The sequence below is a fragment of the Passer domesticus genome, chromosome 4 (assembly GCF_036417665.1).
Source record: "Passer domesticus isolate bPasDom1 chromosome 4, bPasDom1.hap1, whole genome shotgun sequence".
Classification (NCBI taxonomy): domain Eukaryota; kingdom Metazoa; phylum Chordata; class Aves; order Passeriformes; family Passeridae; genus Passer; species Passer domesticus.
In genome coordinates, this window is record NC_087477.1 from 15,131,970 (window position 1) to 15,151,241 (window position 19,272).

Sequence of the window (19,272 nt, forward strand, 5' to 3'; positions counted from 1 at the left end):
AAGCTCCTACAGCTGGGACACAAAGAGTTTTCAGGCAATAGTGCCTTAAACAGTAATTGCCAGGCCTGTAGCAGTGGTGGTTCACAATCATTAGCACACCAGGATTTGGTTTGCACTTTAGTGAGAGCGATGTGACAGTGGTTTTGATCAAAGGATGGTTACTTCACTAAAGTTTGAAAACAATTTCCTTCCAGCTTATGTTGCAAGATGAGCAGGATGTTCACTTGTTGGCTTGAACGTCACTGTTCACCTTTCACACAAGTTCCTGAAGTACATTATAGAGGTGTGGGAGATAGCTACAGATCACACTTCAAATTACAGCCCACTTATTATAAACTCCAAGTAATAAATCTTCAGTTTTAAGGTACAGAATTGGACAGGAAGCAGAAAACGAGTTCTGGAGTCTGTTTGTGCAGCCTCATTAAATTTTTTTGTCTTTTACATCCTCTTTCGAGATAGGCTCCGTTTATCGACTTTCAAAGCCCTGAAACACACACTCAGAATGAAAAAGCCGCTGTATCCTTTGTTGCTCTGGTGTAAACAATCTTGCCATGATGGACAGTCAGATCCTGTCCAAAGCCTTCTGTCACAGTAGAATTTTTCACCATGTACTTTCTGGACTGGGTGTTTTGTGATCCCTGTTTACAAAGTTGTGTGTCATGGTCTGAACTCATCCCAGAGCACTCTGAAAGTAATCCTTGCAATTCTGCATAAGCCACTGCATGTCCTATCCTTTTCACAGCCTATTCCAAAAGGAAATGCCAAACATAATGGTAATCACTTACCAAAAGAAATTCCAGATGCAAAGCATGTGTCTGGAGCAGAAGGCACAACAGCAAAGCAATTTAATTTTTAAACACATTTTTTGAGTACTTATGTGATGTTTTGACTGTAAGAAACATAATCCAAGTGGCAGAAGTTCAGACAACTAATTGCCTCCCTTCTGAAGACACCAAAAATCACATTTTATTCTTTAAGCAGAGCATTAAGGGAAGTTATGTTACACCATTGTGAGTTCCTCAGAGTCCTCCTTTATTTGCTTGTCTTTTTTTCTTCTCTGAATCAAAGATGGTTCTCAATCTACAGGTATTGTGCTGTTTCACTATGTTTTCCATAGATTAACCCAGAAAGGAATAGTGGTTCTCCTTAATATGCAGTCACAGTGGATTTTCAATGGAGGACTTTTGGGGCTGACTTTGAGATCTGGGAATAGGATGGGCTGAGATTTCTGAGGTGCCCGGCATTACAGACAGGTTTCCTTCATTTCAGGGCTGGTCATTTTGCTTTTAGTGTGATTCTTCTTCTTTTGAGGGGGTCCATTTTATAATCTGACTCTAGGATATCGGTGCTGAAATAACTGGGGAGATGGTGCAAAAGCTGCGCTGCAAAAGTGGAAAGAGGAGGCCAGGACTGGAAAAGAAATAAAACCATCCGAGTGGCTTCCCCAAAACTGTGTGTCTCAATTAGTGTAACAGCACAGCCTGGAAAATTATTTACTGTGATCCAACGCATGCAGCATCAGAGACATTGTGTTAGCTGGCAGAAAATATCTGAAAGATTAGTGGCAATGACTCTACAGCCTTTATGAACCAAGTCACCATGAATTTTAACTATACAACACAATGGAATTTCAAGGTATAATGCCATTTTTATCACAGAACTAGCCTTACTAACATATAGGTCACTTCATTTCATGACAAGTTGGGTCACGTTTGCTCTTCCTGCTAAGAGCAGTGGGTGTGAATTAAAGAAATGTGGATCTCTCTGACAGCATGCTGGATCCATGAACCTCAGCAGCAGCCAGCGAGGGTATGAAGCACTCAGTGCTGCTCAGGAAGCAGTCAGACCATACTGGGATGACTTCCAGTGCACATCTTCTATCCCAGCTGGAGCACTGCAGCTGCAGCATGGTGCTGCCTGCAACTGTGATGGTGCAGAGGGAGAACAAGCAGGCTGGAGGCACAGGAGCTGTTGTTGCAAAAGGCCAGTACATTGCAGCTTTGCTGTTTTTCAGGGCCTCATCCTCAAACCTGTGAGCCAGCCATCACCCATTTCAAAGTGATTCATTGCTGGGACATCCAAAGGGCATTTTCATGTCATTCCTCTTCTTGGAGGCAGGAACTTGGTAATGAGTTCCAGCAAGACAACCAAATCCTCCCCGCATGGTGTCGCAATGTCCTGGTATTGTGGTGTCATCCCGGGAGCCCTGTGTGTGGCATCACCTCTGCCCTGGTGGCACACACACACGTTGGACAGCATCATTTCGGAGGAGATGTGGTGGCCCCTCTCTCAGGAGAGCAGGACATCATCCTGCTCGGGAGCAGGAATTTTCCCTAAGGCTCAACCCAAGGATGTGAAATCACTTTGTGAAATGCTTAATTTCTAGCATGGAACATGATGCTAACTTTCCTCAGGCAAGTTAACAGTCTGGCCTTTCACATTTAAAGATGTTCCATTGAATAAATGGCCTGGTTTTGCACATTTTTTAATTACAGTTGAAGTCATTGGGTATCTGGGAAAGCAATAATGAAGAGAATTTCAGTATTTTACTTTCCAAGTGTGCCTGTGAAAGGACTGCAGTGGATGCAGTCCTTGCAATACAATGTACTGCATGGACCCACTTGGAATTTTCCACTTTAGACAAGTCTGTCGTGAAAGAAAATTATGAGGACAACCCAAGACAAAATCAGCAGGTAAATTATATTTATAGCATGCACATGATTTGGAAGATGGATAACTCAGGGAAAAGACAAGCACATGCCTAAAGTGTTATCCTGGAGCTGCAGAGATTTCAGTGCAGCTCTTGGCTTTGGAGCAGAGGTTTGTGACTCTGGGATAGTTGATTAAGCCAGGATTTGCCAAGTTCTCATCAAAGACGAGACTGTCATCCTCAAAGTCCTGCCAGAGCAAATTAATTACTGCTGAAGATCAAAGTTTTGTTTTTTGTGCCTGACTTCTCCTCAACACAATTACATGGCTGCACAGATTGAAGGTGCCTGTCTACCAGGGGATGAGTTTAAGTTACTGGGTCTTTCAGAATAATTTCTAGAGATTCAGAAAAAGAAACACTAAAATATACAGTATGGAGAAAAGTTAGCAGCCTTGAGAACTTCATTATTAATATTTTTATATTTATATGCATATATATGCATTAAAAACAAAAAAAAAACAAAGGAACAACCAGGAGTAGAGGATTGCCATGAATTACTTGGATTAAATAAGGAATTGGCACAATTCTCAAACACAAGTAGTTCAGACCTCAGACAATGCAAGTGATACTGGGTTTTCTTCCTTTCAAAAGTAGGGTTTGGGAGTTACCAAGATACTTGGAAGTATGGATTTAGAACAGCTTTGAAAGAAACATCAACTTTATTCTGTATGTTTTGTGTGAAACAATACAAATTATGGGTACATAATCTTATCTTTAATGTTTCAGGCACTTTAACCCTTTAAAAAGAAATAATGTAAATCTGAAAATCACTCAGAAAAATAGTGTCTTGCTTTCTTTGTTTCTGGGACAGGTCTGCCTTATAATCCTTTGGAAAGGACTCAAGCAACATATTTCACCCTCAACACATTTCAAAAACAAATAAACTACCACAGGATAAAGGATTTGAGGTGGATTATCAATTCATTCCACACCTTAGAGCCAGGAAATTTAGCCACCAGTGACACACTGGTTTCAACGCAGCCCATTTTGTTTTCCTAGTAGTGTCTGTTACTGACACCACCTGAAAGCTAAATTTCCTGCTTGAAGCTGACACAGGTATCAATCCTTTAATGAAGGATTTGCATGATTTATTTCTCTTCTCCATTATCTGTCCTAACACATTGTTGGGGATTGCAAGGGTCTTATTCACCCCACTGAAGTCACTGAGGTGATTTCCCTGACCCACTTTCCTCTTCTGTAATCTGATAATTTTCCTCCCATCTCACATGCATTAACAAGATCCCCAAAGTAAAAAACACTGTCGAGACTTCCTGTTGGCATGTGAGGCATTCCTTTCTTGTGGGCATCATTCATCATTCTTTGGGCTTCAAAGGTTTAATGGCTCTGTTTCAGGAGGTGTGAAAGAGGTGAATATAATAAGCATCTGATCATTTAGTATTTCACTTTAAAAGGTCCAGGATGAAGCATTAGGTGGCCAGACACCAGTAAGAAGGGGATGCTATTGCAGGGTACCAACTGAGAATGTTCTACTTGCAGCAGAACTGGATTCAGAGCATCCACTTGAAAGCACCTTTATGTGTCTCTCCTGCTCTTAAATAAATAATAATATTTAAATTTTTCCATATTTATTTTCAAATGATTTTGTACCTTCAGTGAGAGAGCACCCAGGAAATACTACCAGGAGTCAGTGCTCAAGTTTGCAGCAAGTGGGCAAGTCCTGGCAGGTGGATATTGGGGCCCAGGAAGGACCAGCTGCTCCCTAAGGCATGGGGAGCCAAGCACCCGAACCCAGCAGGCTGGCCAGGCACCCCACTGCCCAGACTCCTTCCCACAGAGCCTGAGCAAGGAGATCCTGGCAGACCTGGGTCCAACCAAGAGCCTACATCGGCAGTAAAGTCAGGACAACGAGGCAAGTCCCACGTCCAGCCAGAAAAACAAGTGACAGGGCAGGCACCCGGGTCAGTGCCATCCATGGCCGGGCAAACTCAAAGCTGAGGCTGGACCCAACACAAGAACTCCTCCAACAAAGCCTCAAAAGCACGAAAATTGCCAAAGCCCAAGCTTAAATGAGCTTCTGGGCCCGTGGACAAGAGGGAATGCATGGAGAGGTCCCAAGACTCAATGAGGGTAAATTGCTAGAGGAGTTTGAGGGGTCATGGAAGGATTTAGCTGGAAATACTGAAGGAAGAGAAGACTCAGTGGACTGTCCTTCTTCAACTTCCTTCAGCTACAGACTGCAAACAATCTTCAGCTTGTGATACCTTCTGTGACCTTTCTTCATGTCTGATTTTTTCCTAAGTCCTCTGCACAGAAATAAAACTCAAATCTTAATAGTTTCTGAAACAGCAAAGGTAAAATACAGAAGATTTCCTTCAAGTTACAGCACATAAAAAAATACTTTTCTGGATCTCTTGGCCTTTCATCTTTAAATGACAGCTGAGATTTAGACACGCATCTCTGATTTTTATTTTTATTTCTTAATTGTCTTAAAGATATGCCTCAATGCAAACCAGCCTTTACTACTTTCCTATGTGAGGTTCCTTGCTCAGTGAGAAACAATTTTAAATCACATGTGCTTGTTCTAGACTGGATCTTCTGTCCCTTGGCAGTGGTGGCAGAAATTACCTAGTTTGCTTCCTGGTGCAGTTGTTGGCTGCAAATGCTTTTGGTTTTTCTGAAAGCCTGAACATGGTGTGATTTTCAGTGAACCTTCTCTTCCTTTTGTAAACCAGGTATATCTGAATCTGGAGTACTCACTTTCATGTCAGCCTTTGGAAAAACCCTTGTCCATGGTTTTCTCTGTTTTTTAGGTTTTTATTAATAATACTTCAGTCACTAATGGGGAAGTTTAAGACTAAATTCATTCATGGCCCTAAGTGAGAGGTGTTACATAGAGGCAGGTCTTTACTATTACTAGCTACTGCACTTTTTTTTTTCCTGGGAAATGGTTTTTACTACTCTAGCAAAAAAGAGAATGAAGAAGTAGTTCCTCCTGACATCACACACAATGAAATTCAGTGTTTTCCCATACATTTTGGTCTGGTATTTATTTTTGAACAAGGTACAATACAATAGCACGGCACATTGATAACCACCAGAAGTGTTGTCAGTGAAATGCATGAGACGTGTATAAAAACACCAAAAATAAAATGGTTGCATCTTGTAAAGACTTTGAGCTGCACGTTTAAAAGCTTTCCTATTGATTTTCGGGTTTTGACACAACAGTGTCCAAACATGGACTGGAATTGCGTTCTTGAGGATTGCACTTTACAGAAATAGAACAAACTGATGCCCACGTGACTTTCAGAAATGATGACAAAGAGATACTCATGTTTTATTTTATGAGAAACAGATTAATTTCTGAAGCTACCCTGGAAGTAACCTGCAGCAGCAAGTCCCTGCGTGCACACACAAACCACCCAGGAAATAGCAAGCTGCTGACTGCCCAGCTGGGCCTTTTCTCTTGAAGACAAGTGCTGCATTGTGTTGTTAGTCTGTTCTGAGGTTTGTGCTCGAAACATTTTGCTGTGTCAGTTTCAGACACATCAGCCTGAACCCAGAAATTGCCAGGTTATCCTGGTGGGTCATAACCAGTCAGAAGCTTACAATTTTTAATGAGGTGCCACTCAGTAGCCAATGCAAACAGTGTCCAACAGACAGGGAGAGCAGCAGCTGGGATAAAAAACAGTTCCTACACTTCCTGCAGGTGACCCAGTGCTGGTACACCTCGCAATACCAGTATCTCAAACATTTTAGATCCAGTTGACAGGTTCCCTGTTTATGTGATTGCAGTGTTTGATGGAGGAGACACTGTTTCCTGTCTAGGAACTCACAAATCTGCAAGCTAAAAGAAAGGATATTTTGCTGTTCACAACAAGGGCAGAAGCACCTTGCCCTTAGGACAGAGCAGGCTACACTGGCCATGTCCATTTCTTGTTTTGTCTGGGACTCAGCACTTTTGATGCAGATTTTTTCCTTTCATAGTATTTGGTTTTTCTAGGATTAAAGGGATTTCTCTTTCAAGGGCTTCTTTAACACCTTCAGCCAAGCAGGAGCCTGTAGTACCATATTGTCCAGGACCAGTTATCTTTCCTGTCATTGACCCACTGTAGAGTTTGTAACCAAAACTGAATGTTTCATGTCCTTTTCCTGCTCTTACTTCTTGCGCAGGAAGATGTACCGGCATCCCTGAGGATGGACTCCTTTTTTAAGCTCCACATCCACTCCTGCAGCCTCAGGCCCTACAGGGGCAGCCCTTTGGCGGGGAAACACTGATGTGGGCGTCCAGCATGTGCCACGCAGCGTGTGGAGGGCAGCTGCACGTCCGTCCTTCCTTCTCTGCTCTGCCGCGGGTGGGTCACTGCGTGCAGCGCAGCGAGATAGAACGCGACAGCAGCGCTCCTTGGGGCGGGCTGGTGGGGAAGTCAGGTTTTCCCCGTGTGTGTTTGAGCGAGGAGATGTACCACAGATCTGCAAGGCAGCGCTGTCCACGCTCGGAACGCGCTGCTCCCGGGAGCACCGCGGCTCATCCCGCAGGAAATGCGGGAGCGCTCCGCAGCGCGATCCGCGGGCGAGCAGCACCCCCTCGTGTCCATCCCGGGAGCACCGCGGCTCATCCCGCAGGAGCTGGGGATCGTTCCGCAGCGCGATCCGCGGGCGAGCAGCACCTCCTCGTGTCCGCAGTCGGGCACCGCTCTCCCCGTGGTACAGACGGTGCCAAAATCCGCCTGGCTGGCGGGTCCTGGCCGTGCACACCGAGTTCACGCCACCAGAGCTGTGTACGTACTTGAGTACGAGAAGGTTTTGCACTCACCTGGGAGCTGCCTCTGACATTTACTGCTCAGTTCGTGTTTCTGCGACAACTCAGACAAAATTTCACGCCTGAAAATGTGTCGGCTCCTGCACCGGTTAGAACCTGTGCTCTCTGCACAGACCAGGGCGAGCACAGCTTCCAGGTAACAATCCCACAGACACTCTGCAGCTTTTTGGCTGACTGACCATCCTCTTGTTGGAGGTGGGCTCTGCCAGCCAGCATCCTGTGGTTTGCTGTGTGCTTTTTAAAAGCTAGGGCAACATCATCTCAGAGGCTGACTCTGCATTCCCATTGCATTCCGATTCTTCACCTGTAAGGACATGTGTACTGGCTAGAACCAAGGTTTTGCCCATGGGGCTGAGAATGACAGTTTCAGACAGATCAAATTCCAAATTAGAAGACACACCCTCCAAAAAACTGCACAGGGAAGAATTTTTCCAGAATTCAGCATCTCCTAAACAGCTATTGACTTGTTTACGTTGCCTTACACAGGCACAGGCAGAGCTCTTAGTCCAAATCAGATAGTGGTTTGATACTCTACCACGTTCCATGGCCCTCTCATCTGGATTCTTTTTTCCAAAGCACCTCTATGCCAAAAACATGGCATAGAGGTGTCCTCAGCAATCCTCAGCATGTCCTCAGCAATCAAATCAAAGTTTAGCCCCCTTAATTCCCATAAAGCCTAGCATAGTTTGGTAAATGTGTGAGCCAAGCATGAAAGAGGGTTTGGCCCTTCAAATTAGAGACTCTATTGTTTCCTCCAATGCTGCTGAAATGCCACCGCCTCTGCCCTGGAGGGGCCTTATAAATGCCACCATAAGCTCTAGGACCCTAAGGATTTGAACCTTGAATATCTGAATGAGAAAAGTGATCCACACAATCAGACACTTGGGAGAATGACATGAACGTGATATAGTAAGTATATAAATGAATTTATTCTTGGCACAACGCGCTCAACAGCACAACGCTTCAAGGGGTTGTTTGATGCTGTAAGGGGAAAGCAGCAGCATGGAAGGCCAGGAGTGACACAGAGCAGGCAACTGCAGTGTCTGCGGGGTGATTTCCAGTGAGAAGAGTGAGTGGAGCTGAGGAGTGTCTGTGTCAGAGCATGAACTTGCTTAGAGAGGAGTCACAGTGGTGCCCCTCAACACACCCAGCTTAGGGCAGAACCTCAGCGAGTCAGCCTGATCTGTTTTGCTTTGCACTGTCTCCTTGCCAGTGCCCTCTGGGCTCATGTTTTCAAGACCAAATTAATGAATAAGTGCCATGGATGCTTCTAGATCATGTGCTCTACTGTCTGTATAGATCTCTAATGCACAGATATTACACAGTTCTCTCCGTGAACAATTTTTCTAATGCTTCAGGGCTGTTGCTTGCCAGTATTCACTACAGGGACATTTCTTAGGTCTCAGACGTGGCTGGTTTCACAGCTTCCTGGCAGGCTGAGGTATCAGTGAAGGGATTGGTGCTCAGGAGCACAGGATTATCAGGAGGGATTTGTGCTCAGCAGCACACAGTGCAGAGCCGTGTGAAGGATGTGAAGAATGCCTGCAGGGGCTGTGAGCGCAGGAGCGTGGGCTGCCCAGGCACACTGCCACTGCTGCCATTCCCCAGTGCCCACCAGCCCCTGATCCCCTGCTGCTCAGGCAGAGCTGAAACAAGAGACAGCTGTTTATCACCCTTTTATTGCACTAATTCTTACAAAGGTAAGCATCACTGGCACTTATCTCGGCGTGTTTTGCTGCAGGGACAAACTGTCCTCTTGTCTGTACAGGAGAAGCTTTGATGTGTAACACCTTTCAAATTGAAAATGCATCTTTATACCTCATCTAAATAGAAGTATCAGAAAAAATGACAGGCTATTTTGTAAGGATGTCCCTGCTGTAGCAGGTGAGTCTGCCCTTCCAGGAACGATGGCAACAATTTCAGTTCAGGATTAAGATCTGAGTCTTCCCCAGAACTCTAGGAAGTGACTGTTCAATTGAGGGGAGCTCTGGACAGACATTTTTTAAAGAAATAGAAAATAGGAGACAGCACACATCATGACTCACCTGCCTTAAGGAAAAACTGAAGAAAAGTCATTGAAAATGGGAAAGGGAGTCAGGGAATACAGTCACATGGCCTCAACTGGTCATTTCAGAGCAGTGACTGAGCATAAAAGGATCCTCTAATGCATTGGTGGGTGGTCGTTGTGTGGGGATTGGGAGGGTCTTGATAGCAGCTGTGAGAAGTATGGGAGACCAAGGGTTTTGTATCTTGAAGGCAGAATAATCCAGATATGTAGCATGACCTACAGGGGGAAAAAATTGGACAAATTATGTTTGATGGACTGAAAACCTTGAGTGTGGCCAAGTCACAGTTTTTAAGTGCTGTCCTGGCTGGGTGTGATGAGGCAGTGATTTTACTCCTGGCTCAGCACCAGTGGGAGTGACCAGCTGTATTACTGCAGCTCTTTGGGACAGGACAGTCCCCTCTGGCTCTGCCCTCTCTGATATTTTGTAGCTCCAGGCAGTAAAAATCCCCGTGTACCTCTGTGAAGTCCTGTAATATTAAATGGATGACGCCATGGGTGTGGATAGGCAGTGACAGCCACGAGGCATGACTAAAGGTGTTTCAGATGCTGAGGTCAGACCTGCCCATCCAGCAGTGGCTCATGAGGATAATAACAGTGACACCTGCAAGCTGCTTTCCATGCAGGCAAAGGTCAGTGTTTGGTAAGTTCCAGTTCTTGATGTGATATTCAAAACCATAGCCTTTAATACGTGTGCTGCTGCCAACTTCAGCTCTGCTTCTTTTCTATTCCTTAAAAACTCGTGGCTCCCAAATCCACACCAAATGGTGTGTGTGAGGGATTATGGCCCATGGCAGTGCATAAGCCTTTGTGTGCTTTTCACTTTTGTGACATACTTCATTATCTGAGCTAGTATCTGTTACCCAGTCTCTGGCTTCTGTGCTTATCAGTCGTGGCTCCAGAGCATGTCCTGGCACACGAGTACTGCTGTTGGCACTTGATTGTGATGACACAAAATAATCTTGCTAATCAGCGGGAGGCCCACTGGAGCCTAAATTCAGGTTTTAATTTCTTGGTTTGTTCCTATGATCATGCCACCCCTCTGGTAGCATTTGTAATGAGAATGGAAGGATCGATCACTTGTTTTTTGAGTTAAATTCAGGTCTTTTCAGATGAGGCTCTCTTTTTGCCTTAGAGTGCCTAGCTCAGAAAATCTTGGAAGAATTTTCTGGGCTCGAAGTTAATGAGTTGTCTAGAAATAGGTGTTTGCAAACAGGATTAGGGATTTTCCTTCTCACTGTGAAACAAAGGAACACTTTGTGTTTATCAAAGTCCTTCCACTGAAGTGCAGCGCGCGTGTGTGATGCTGCCATGGCAGCCTGCTTATTGTGATTGTCTGCTACAAAAATAGAACAGGAATCTCTGTTTTTCCCGTTACAGGTTCTCTCCTATCTTCAGCACTGTGTTTGTTAATGGTTTGAGGCCAAGTCATGAAGTAGCTCAACTCCAACTTCCAATTACTTATTAACCTAAAATTACTTAGTTATTAATCGTGCAAGGAGCAGAATGTAACAAAGTCTGTAAAGACTCCAGGATCATCACAGTCCCTGCCTGTTCTAAAGAAATTATTGTTACCCTTTCACTCAAGAGGTGAAGCAGTTTTACCAAGTTGTGACTTGTTCATGGATTTCCAGGGCACGCAAACTATGCTGATTATGAAAGACGAAAAAAATAATTCTCTCTGTGCATTGATGATTGAATTTCTATGAAAGGGATCAAAGCCTTCTGTTTCTTGGGGTTGACAGTAAAGCAGCTCCTGCTCTGTGGCCCTGAGGACTTTTTTCCCCTCCCCATACCTGCACCCAGCCTGCACTGACCAGTCCTTCCCAACCACTCACCAGGTGATTTTGTGTGACTCAGATGAGGTCAAAACTTGCCCAGTGGCAGGAAGAGTTCAAGGGTGAGAGAGAGAACTAGAAATAAACCAGAGCCACGTTGCCCAGGCCAAGGTAAGGACCAACACACCTGGTTTTACTGGGAATGGGAGCTGCAGTTTTTATTACAATTAGAGGTTTCTTTGCTTTATTGTATTAATTTCTTACTGAGACATCTTTGCATGAATCTAAGTACTTAAAGTGCTTGGTTTGCAAGACTTGGTTACAAACTTTGAAAAAAAAAAAATATAAAAAGGAAAAAAGCTATCTGCAGAAATCCGAGGTTTTGCTTGCTTTTAAGTTGCAAAGTTTGGGGTCAGGATGAAGCCTGATTTATCCTTCGGGGGGAGGCTAACATCACATTTTGCTGTTGTAAGCCAATAGTGCGGTCTTCAGTCATAAAAATACTCGGGTACCTCCTGCTGCCCACAGCTTCACGGTGTGGGTGTCCAGCAGGGTGGCAGACCTGTCCAAAACAGGTATTTGACATGATCTTGGCTTAGAGACTGAAAGGAGTCAGGCTGCTGTTGCTCTCTGCTCCAGCTCTCTGATCCCAGAGCACCAGGCAACGTGCTCAAGTATCTGAAGCTGGGAGAGGAAAAACCAAACCTCTGGTTTTACAGAGCTGGAAAGCTGTGTGGGCTTGTGCCAAACTGTCCCACTTGAGATGGAGCAGCTCCAAGCCCCAGCACGGAGCTTCCATGCTCTTGTGAACTGAGTTAAAAAACCTTGCGTTGCTGCTTCCCTGCTGTTTTGAGTGACTCTCAGTGTTGTAAATACCAGTTAAGTCCTTGTGTCAATATTTTCAAGGTGCAAAGCCAGAAACTGGAACACAAAGTTTAATCCCAAAGCCCAGGCTTGCTGTGGTGTGTGTCTGGCAGTGTGTCCAACTCTGGACAGAAGTATACCACAGGAGAGGATGTGATCAGGAATCAAACATTTGAGTATTTGAGTCTGTTCTGCCTCTCCCCAGCTTAAAATTATACAAAGCAGAAGGAACTTGATATGAAAAAGTGCAATGAGATGGGCATGAAGGCAAATTCAGGTTTGGTGTTTTTCATGCTCCTCTCCGTGGCCCAATAACTTCTTGTTTTGGGGTTGATCTGGTGAATGAATTGTTTGCTGGAAACAGATGGGCAAACAGTGGAAATGGTGAAGGTGTGTCTTGTTCAACTCTTTTTTCTAGCTTAAGCATCTGCTTATGCAGTTTATTGCTGAGCAATTAAAGAGGCCATGCTTTCCTTCTGACAGATGCAGCTCTTGCCCAGTAACATTCATAAGGGTATCACACAGTTCAGTAAAAAAACCAAACAACTGTGTGGGGTTAAGGTGCCAAGCTGTTCTGTCACAATTTGCCATAACGTTCTAAATCTGTGTATCTACACCGATGGGTTGTACCAGTTGTTCCCCCAAACACTGAGGATGGGCGGGTATCTGAGGGAGAGCACGCTTTATCCGATGGATTAGGAAACAGAAGAGGCTGAAGCCCAACAAGAGCTTTGGGATGTTTCACCAGACGATTCCAGGGAGTCGGCAGGTTGCCTCCCCTGGCCAAGGTAGTGATTAAAGCGTTAACCGGAGCCTCCTGGAGGTGGAACCGTGACTGAGGGCGGGCTCCTGTCAGCGCTCGGGGAAAGGAAAGTGGTAGGTAAATATTCCCGACGTGCACCGAGGTGCGGGGAGTGTCCTGGGCTTCCAGCGTTCCCAGTTTGTTAAACAAAACAGCAATTAACAGCAGGACCCGGGCAGCAGCAGCGGCAGCAGAGGCGGCTGTCCGCCCTGGCCGTGCTGCCATGCCTCCCTCGGGGCTCAGGGAAAGGCTCGTGGAACTCCTGCTGCGCTTCCCCTGCTCGCAGCGCCCGGCCGGGTGAGTGCCGAGGGCGGCTGGGCTGCTCCTCCCGCCGGGGAAGCGAGCTGGGGGCTCCCGCACCGCCGGGCACTCCTCGGGGGCGTTGGGGTGCCGGGGGAAGGAGGAACGCTCCACAGGAGCTCCTGAAGGCTGGGTGAGAGCCGGCTGGGCTTGGTTCGGGCGGTGCCGCCCCTCGGCGTGCCCGTGCCCTTCCTGGGGTGCCGGAGGATGCGGGAGCGACATCAGCGACCTTGTGCGGCTGGGCACGGCCGTGCGGGCAGAAAGGAGCGCTCCCGCAGCGGGGGGACCCTGCCCGAAGGGGACGTGTGCGAGCCCCGCCGGAGCGGTGCCCGGGGCAGGGAGCGTGTGCGCGTCCCCTGCGAAGTGCCTGGGAAAGCGCAGGGGCCGGACTGCATGATCCGATTCACCGCTGTTTTTGTCAAATCCCACTCCCAGCCTGCCTGAGCAGAGGGCTTATGCTGTGATTTGTGCTCAAGGGGTGCTCTTAATGCTCTGTACTGAACAGCTAAGTATTAAAATAAGGTGTGAAGAAATCTGAAAGCCCGAGGAAATAAACAAAGCCTTTTTTTTTTTTTTTTAATTAGTGGGGAAAACACAGTTGTTCAGAAAGTACTTTGTTTTAATTACCACCTTTTTCTTTGGTGGTAGGGACATCTAATGTAAACAAAAATAACAAACAAGGGGAACGTGAAGTCCCATAACTAGAGTATGTGACTAGTAAAATTATTCTGCTGTTACTGAGTTTGTCTATCTGAAAAATCTTAAATTCATCTTCATAGCAACCAATCAGGATTGAAGAGTTTGCCAAATACCAGACACGTGTGAGTTTAGAAGATGACTCAGCTGGACATGGTGTTGTGCCTATGTACAGAATATTCTGTGTGCCTGCAGTGGATAGCTGAGCTAACAGGCAGCTGAGCCTTATGGTTTCTGTACAAGAAATGGAAGAGGTTCACCCTATGCTGACTTCCCGTGCGTTTGGAAGAACTTTGGGGAGCTCTGGGTTAAAATACCTAGGGGTCTTTGCTGAGCTTTGGGGCTTTAGTTTCTCCAGCACGGGCAGAGGCTCTGCGTAGTGCACTGCGCTCTGCGGGCCCTGTCTTCATGTATGGATGCACCAGAAAGCACATCCAGGCTGTTTCACAAACTGAGGTGCTGCCTTGCTGCTCCTCCTTGGCTCACTTCTGGATCCTGGGTGTCCTCTCCTTCCAGTTCTCCTCTGCAGCTGCCTTTTTTAATCCTTGTCTAAAAATCTGTGTAGCCATTTGCTCTTAACCTCTGCTGTCTCACTCCTGCACTCTACCGTCCCTGGTCTGTCCCCTTAAGTAAATGACTTAAATATCACTGTATTGAATAGAAGGGAGCAAGTCCTCTTATCTGCCTCTGCACGGACACTTGGACTTCTTCTTTTTGGGGGAAAAAAAACCAAAACCATTTCAGGTAAGATATGACTCTTACAGACAAGTACAGCTCATTACCTTTGTGAGATTTATCTTGTGCCCTGACATGTTGCACAAGACAATGCTCTTGCAGCTTTGAAATGTGCACTGGTCTGCTTTCCCTTTGCTTTTCCTGGACTCCTCCAATAGTTGCAATCCTCCTCAAGAGATGCTCAGTTTGCAGCTCCCCCAGTTTTCATGTCATCCTGACTTTCCCATTGCTTTCCTGTCTTTCCTTCACTACGTATTTCATGTTTCAGTCAGTCTTCCTCCAAGCATTAGGTTTCTACTTAGCTAAGTCTCAGGCCAGCTGTTTAGTCCAGCCAAGGTCCCACTTTCCAGGTGTAACCTATCTGAGGAAATTCTGCCCTTCTCGTCCAGTTTAACATAATGGTAGAGACACCTGTGTGATACCAAGTAAGTCAGGAGATGGCTTTGAATAAGTGGCACAGGCAGATATGGTTGGAGTGGCTGGAAAACTAGCATGGCTAGTTCAAATCAAAGGGAGCAGTGGAAAAGGCATTTCACTTCTGTTTGCTTCCTCAAAAGGACTACAGGGAAGTGGCATGGAAAGCAGCAAGGTAGCAGGAGGTGATGGGAAATCCAAGAGCTTTGTGGATTTAGGGAGCGCCAGTGCAAACATCCTGGCATCTGCTGTGTCAGGTCCTGGTGCTGGGGAAGTCACTGCGCAGTGGCAGCCCACAGGTTTAGGTCTTGGCTAAAAATAAGCCACAATGTGCCCATGGGAAGGGTCCAGGGAGCAGAGGTTCACCTCTGGAGTGAGCTGGTGGTGTGGAAGTGTTTGGTGCAAGGCTGACAAGCACAGCAGGTCACACAGCTGAGGAGAACGTAGTGAGAGTTGTGCTTCTCCCCAGCCACAGGAGAGAAGGCTCTGTCCTGGGTATTGCGGCCGTGAGGGAAAGAAAGAGAAAGGCATCGGTGAAGAATTATCCCCATCACCACCCACTCTTCCAGTTAGCTTTATTCCCAGCATTTTAATGGCACCTGGCTGATTTAAAATCTGTCCAAGGTGTTTAAGGCAAATTTACTGGGAGCCATCCACTGCGTAGCAAAACACAGTGTTCATCTCTCTTGTGTGTGTGTGAAAAGGTCACTTCTCTCCATGTGCAGAGATCAGCTTTTTCTTTCAGATGAATCATTTTAAGGCCAAATAGTGTAGAAAAGAGTGCAGCCACAAGCAATGGAGCTGCTGGAGCTTGCCAGTGTGGCTGCTCTACAGTTAATAGAGGTGACTTGGCTATCCACTGCTCTTAGCATGCTGTTTCCTGACAGGTGCGAGGAAGCTGAGGTCTGTGTTCAGCTACTCAGGTGCCAGAATGCATAAGCTCCTCTGCATCTTGAAAAAAGGGCTTGAAATGACACTGACACAGGCAGCTGCTTCACTCAGAGCTCTTAAGCAAATCACATAAAATCAGATTTCAAGGTGTGGCCAGTGGTTACTGAAGTCATTTCAGAGGGAAAAGCCAAGCAGTGGTATACAGCAGTGTATTCCTCACACACAAACTCATGTCTGTACAGAAGTCCCTGGGCTTGTTTGGCTTGCAGGTATGTTTTTGTCTTGATGGATGTCACCCAAAGGACAGAGGAAGGGCTGCTCCTTTCAGTGAGCTCCTGATAGAGCACTGCTAGAAACACCAGCTGCTCAGGTAAAGCTCATTTTGGTGGGGCACTCTGGTTTTAGGGGTTAGGAAATACCTTCCTATATATTTTATAGGGTGAAGATCGTGGTTTTTATATGCAAAACTTCTCATTTGTCCTTATATGTTGTTTTTTAGAAGCTATTGATCTATGATTATGGAAAATTGGTGACACCTAAAAAAGCAGCTCAGTGGTGCAGTACACAGAGGTGAGGTGTTTCCTCTTTGCCCAGCCATGACCCGTTCAAGGTTGAATGCTCCCTAAATCAGTTTTTGGAAGGCTGCTTGTCACGGGGACTATAGACAATCAGCTGCTTTGCAGGTATCTTTGACCAGGCCCTGTCCAATGCAGTCTGAAATAAGATTCAGGTCAATCCCCTGGCATTAAGGGACAATGGGCATCGAGTGCTGTGAGCCAAATTCCTCTGTCATCATGTCCAGATAAGAGAAATGGCAGTGGAATGATCAACTCCCAGTGCAGTCTTTGGAGATGTTACTGCTTTTCACAGGATTCTCTGAGGTTTTTTTTTTCCCAGCCATGTGTCATGCTACTTGTTCAGTTAACTCCTCAGTCCTCCTTTTATTCTAGTACCTGGGGGTGGAGGAAAGAGCCTAGACTCCATAATTAAGTTTATTGAGGAATGCATTGTTGAAGTCTTGTGGCTCTGGCTCGTTGCCTGCATAATGTGCTTGAATCCCAGTGTGGAAATCTGTAAATTGTGTTGCTGCCTCCCTGAAATTACTGTCTTGTTCTCTCTTTGCTATTCCACTTGCTTGGTGTGCAGCAGGACACTGCTTAGCATCACCACTCCTTCCCTTGCCTGGCTTTAGGAATCCGGATGAGGGTGGCTGGCAGAGTCACAGTGTGTTCTGCTGACCCTGGGTCATGCTCTGTCCATAGTGGGCACATGGGTCCTGCCCAGTACCTGGGCTGCTGTCTCAGAATGCTGACAGTTTGAGCATAATCCTGGACTTGAAGAAGTCCTAAAACTGCTTGAGAAAGTCCTGGTAGATGTAGTGCTTGGGATTTAAGGGACTCTTATACACCTGATGGGAATAGCTTATGGCTTTTTTTATTAGGACTGGGAAATAGTTGGGTATTAAGGCAAAGTATGAAGTAGTCAAAATATGATGTAGTGAGCCCTCAGCTTGAGTGTCCCAGCCTGTGTCACAGCCAGCTAAAGCTTTGTGCTTGATTACTATTCCATCTTCTGTAGTAACAGTAGTGGATGCATTTGTTTTTTTTTTCACCTTTTCCTTAGATTCATCTCTTCTGAGTAAATGAAGAAAGTGACTATGAAGGCACAGCATCTGCCTTCTGTTTTCATCAATGAAGAGAAGTTTGTAACCAGGTAAATTACTAAAACACTGGATATTTAATGACTTTGCTGCTTTCTTTCAAGTTATTCCACATGAATTCCTTGACAGGGGATCCCGTAGAGAGCTGAGCCTGTAGCAACAGCAATAGTTAGTTTAACTATTAGTTAGTTAATTGTTAGTTAGTTAACCATTAGTTAGTTTAATACTTAGTTAGTTTAACCTGCCTACAGAACAGAGTTGACCTTTACATGGAATTAAAAGAACAGAGCATTAAATTTTTGGGTCTGTGGTTTTTGTTCCTTAAGGAGAACAGCCCCTCTAGAGGATTCTGAAATAAAATTACAAGTTAGGGAAGAAGACCTACCTGTCTTGGAAATCTGTTGGAATTGACCATAAGTTCCAGAGTTGAGCTCAGCTGGTCTGCAGCTTGGGGTTTGGCAGCCCTGGACTGCAGGGTATCTGTGCAGAAAGACTTCTGGGCTGTGGTCAGAGGAAGAGTCTCTTTCACCTACTTGTAAAAAAAAGCTTGGAATTGCAGTCTAACTGTCATTTGTGGGATGCTTTTCCACAGTTCAGTCTCCCTGGGAGGAATTTTTCCTACTGCTGCCCCAAACTCTGAGCCACCTGGCATTTAGCAACATCCCCTTTCTTATGGGATTGTTTTTCCCCTGTTGACAAGAGTGCAGGAGCTGGAAGGAGAGCCTCTCTTCTCTCTCCATTTCCATTGCTCCTGGTCTTCCCATGGGAAAGAAACCACGTGTGGACTCAGCCAGGGATGGGTGTGCAGTGGAATTCATCGTGCTGCAGGAGAGGTTTGTTCCTGACTCCTGATACTTTCCTGTGTGGCCTGGGCAATGCTGTTCTCTCCCTGTTCAAGGAAGGGTGTCAGGGCTTTGCCCAGAGCACACAGGCAGCAGATGCATCACTCCCTTTCTCTTCAGGAGTCGTTCCCTTTATACTGCTGCTAATTTGGGCTGCAGTGCTTTTGTGTCAGAGGTAACCCATGTGTGTGAACTTGGCATGCAAAAGCGTTTGGAGGTGTACCAGGTGAACCAGTGTCTCTGGGGCTTTATTGCTCTAAGCACTTGCCTGTTCATGTGGTGAAATGTGCATCCCAATTGAGACCTTTCTGCATGACAGCCATGGTTTAAACTTTCTTCACCTTGCATCAAGGAAATAAGCATTTCAAGAACCACTGACATTCCATATGCACTCAGGCTTGCTTCCAATGCAATTTCCAGACTGTCATCCCTCATCTCTGCCTTGAATCTGCTGTTACACTGCTTCTCTTCCAGTTCTATCCTGCAATCTTGCTGATGGGGCAAGCTTGCTGTTTGGGAGTTGCACAACGGCTGGATCAAAAGGCTGACCAAAGGCTGAGGGATGATTTGGCTGGCTGAACTGCTGCGTCTCCAGCAAAACTGCCGTAAATATTCAGGGATTGTGTGCAGGGCTTGGGCAGGAGAGAGCACAGGTGAGCTGTCCTGGGTTAGTGTTTCCAGAGAGCAGCCTGGGCTCTGTTGTGGTTCACCACCTGATCTTGCAGCTCCTTTGTA

The 19,272-nt window shown here is 45.9% G+C and overlaps 1 protein-coding gene across 13 annotated transcripts in view; it reads left to right on the forward strand.

The window, feature by feature from the left end:
• The window catches only part of LOC135298577 (ras association domain-containing protein 6-like), a 73,403-nt gene that overhangs the window by 34,004 nt on the left and 20,127 nt on the right, over window positions 1–19,272 (forward strand). For 5 of the 13 annotated variants that reach the window (XM_064416314.1, XM_064416315.1, XM_064416313.1 and 2 more), the window contains 2 exons: window positions 16,535–16,605; window positions 17,659–17,748. In XM_064416314.1, the coding sequence (XP_064272384.1) occupies window positions 17,678–17,748 (71 nt within the window). In that variant the 5' untranslated portion in view covers window positions 16,535–16,605; window positions 17,659–17,677. Of the gene's footprint in view, window positions 1–10,174; window positions 10,199–12,958; window positions 13,074–13,113; window positions 13,297–14,078; window positions 14,121–16,304; window positions 16,406–16,534; window positions 16,606–16,669; window positions 16,719–17,658; window positions 17,749–19,272 lie in introns of those variants that run through there. The other 8 variants (XM_064416305.1, XM_064416306.1, XM_064416304.1 and 5 more) reach the window with 8 other exon arrangements.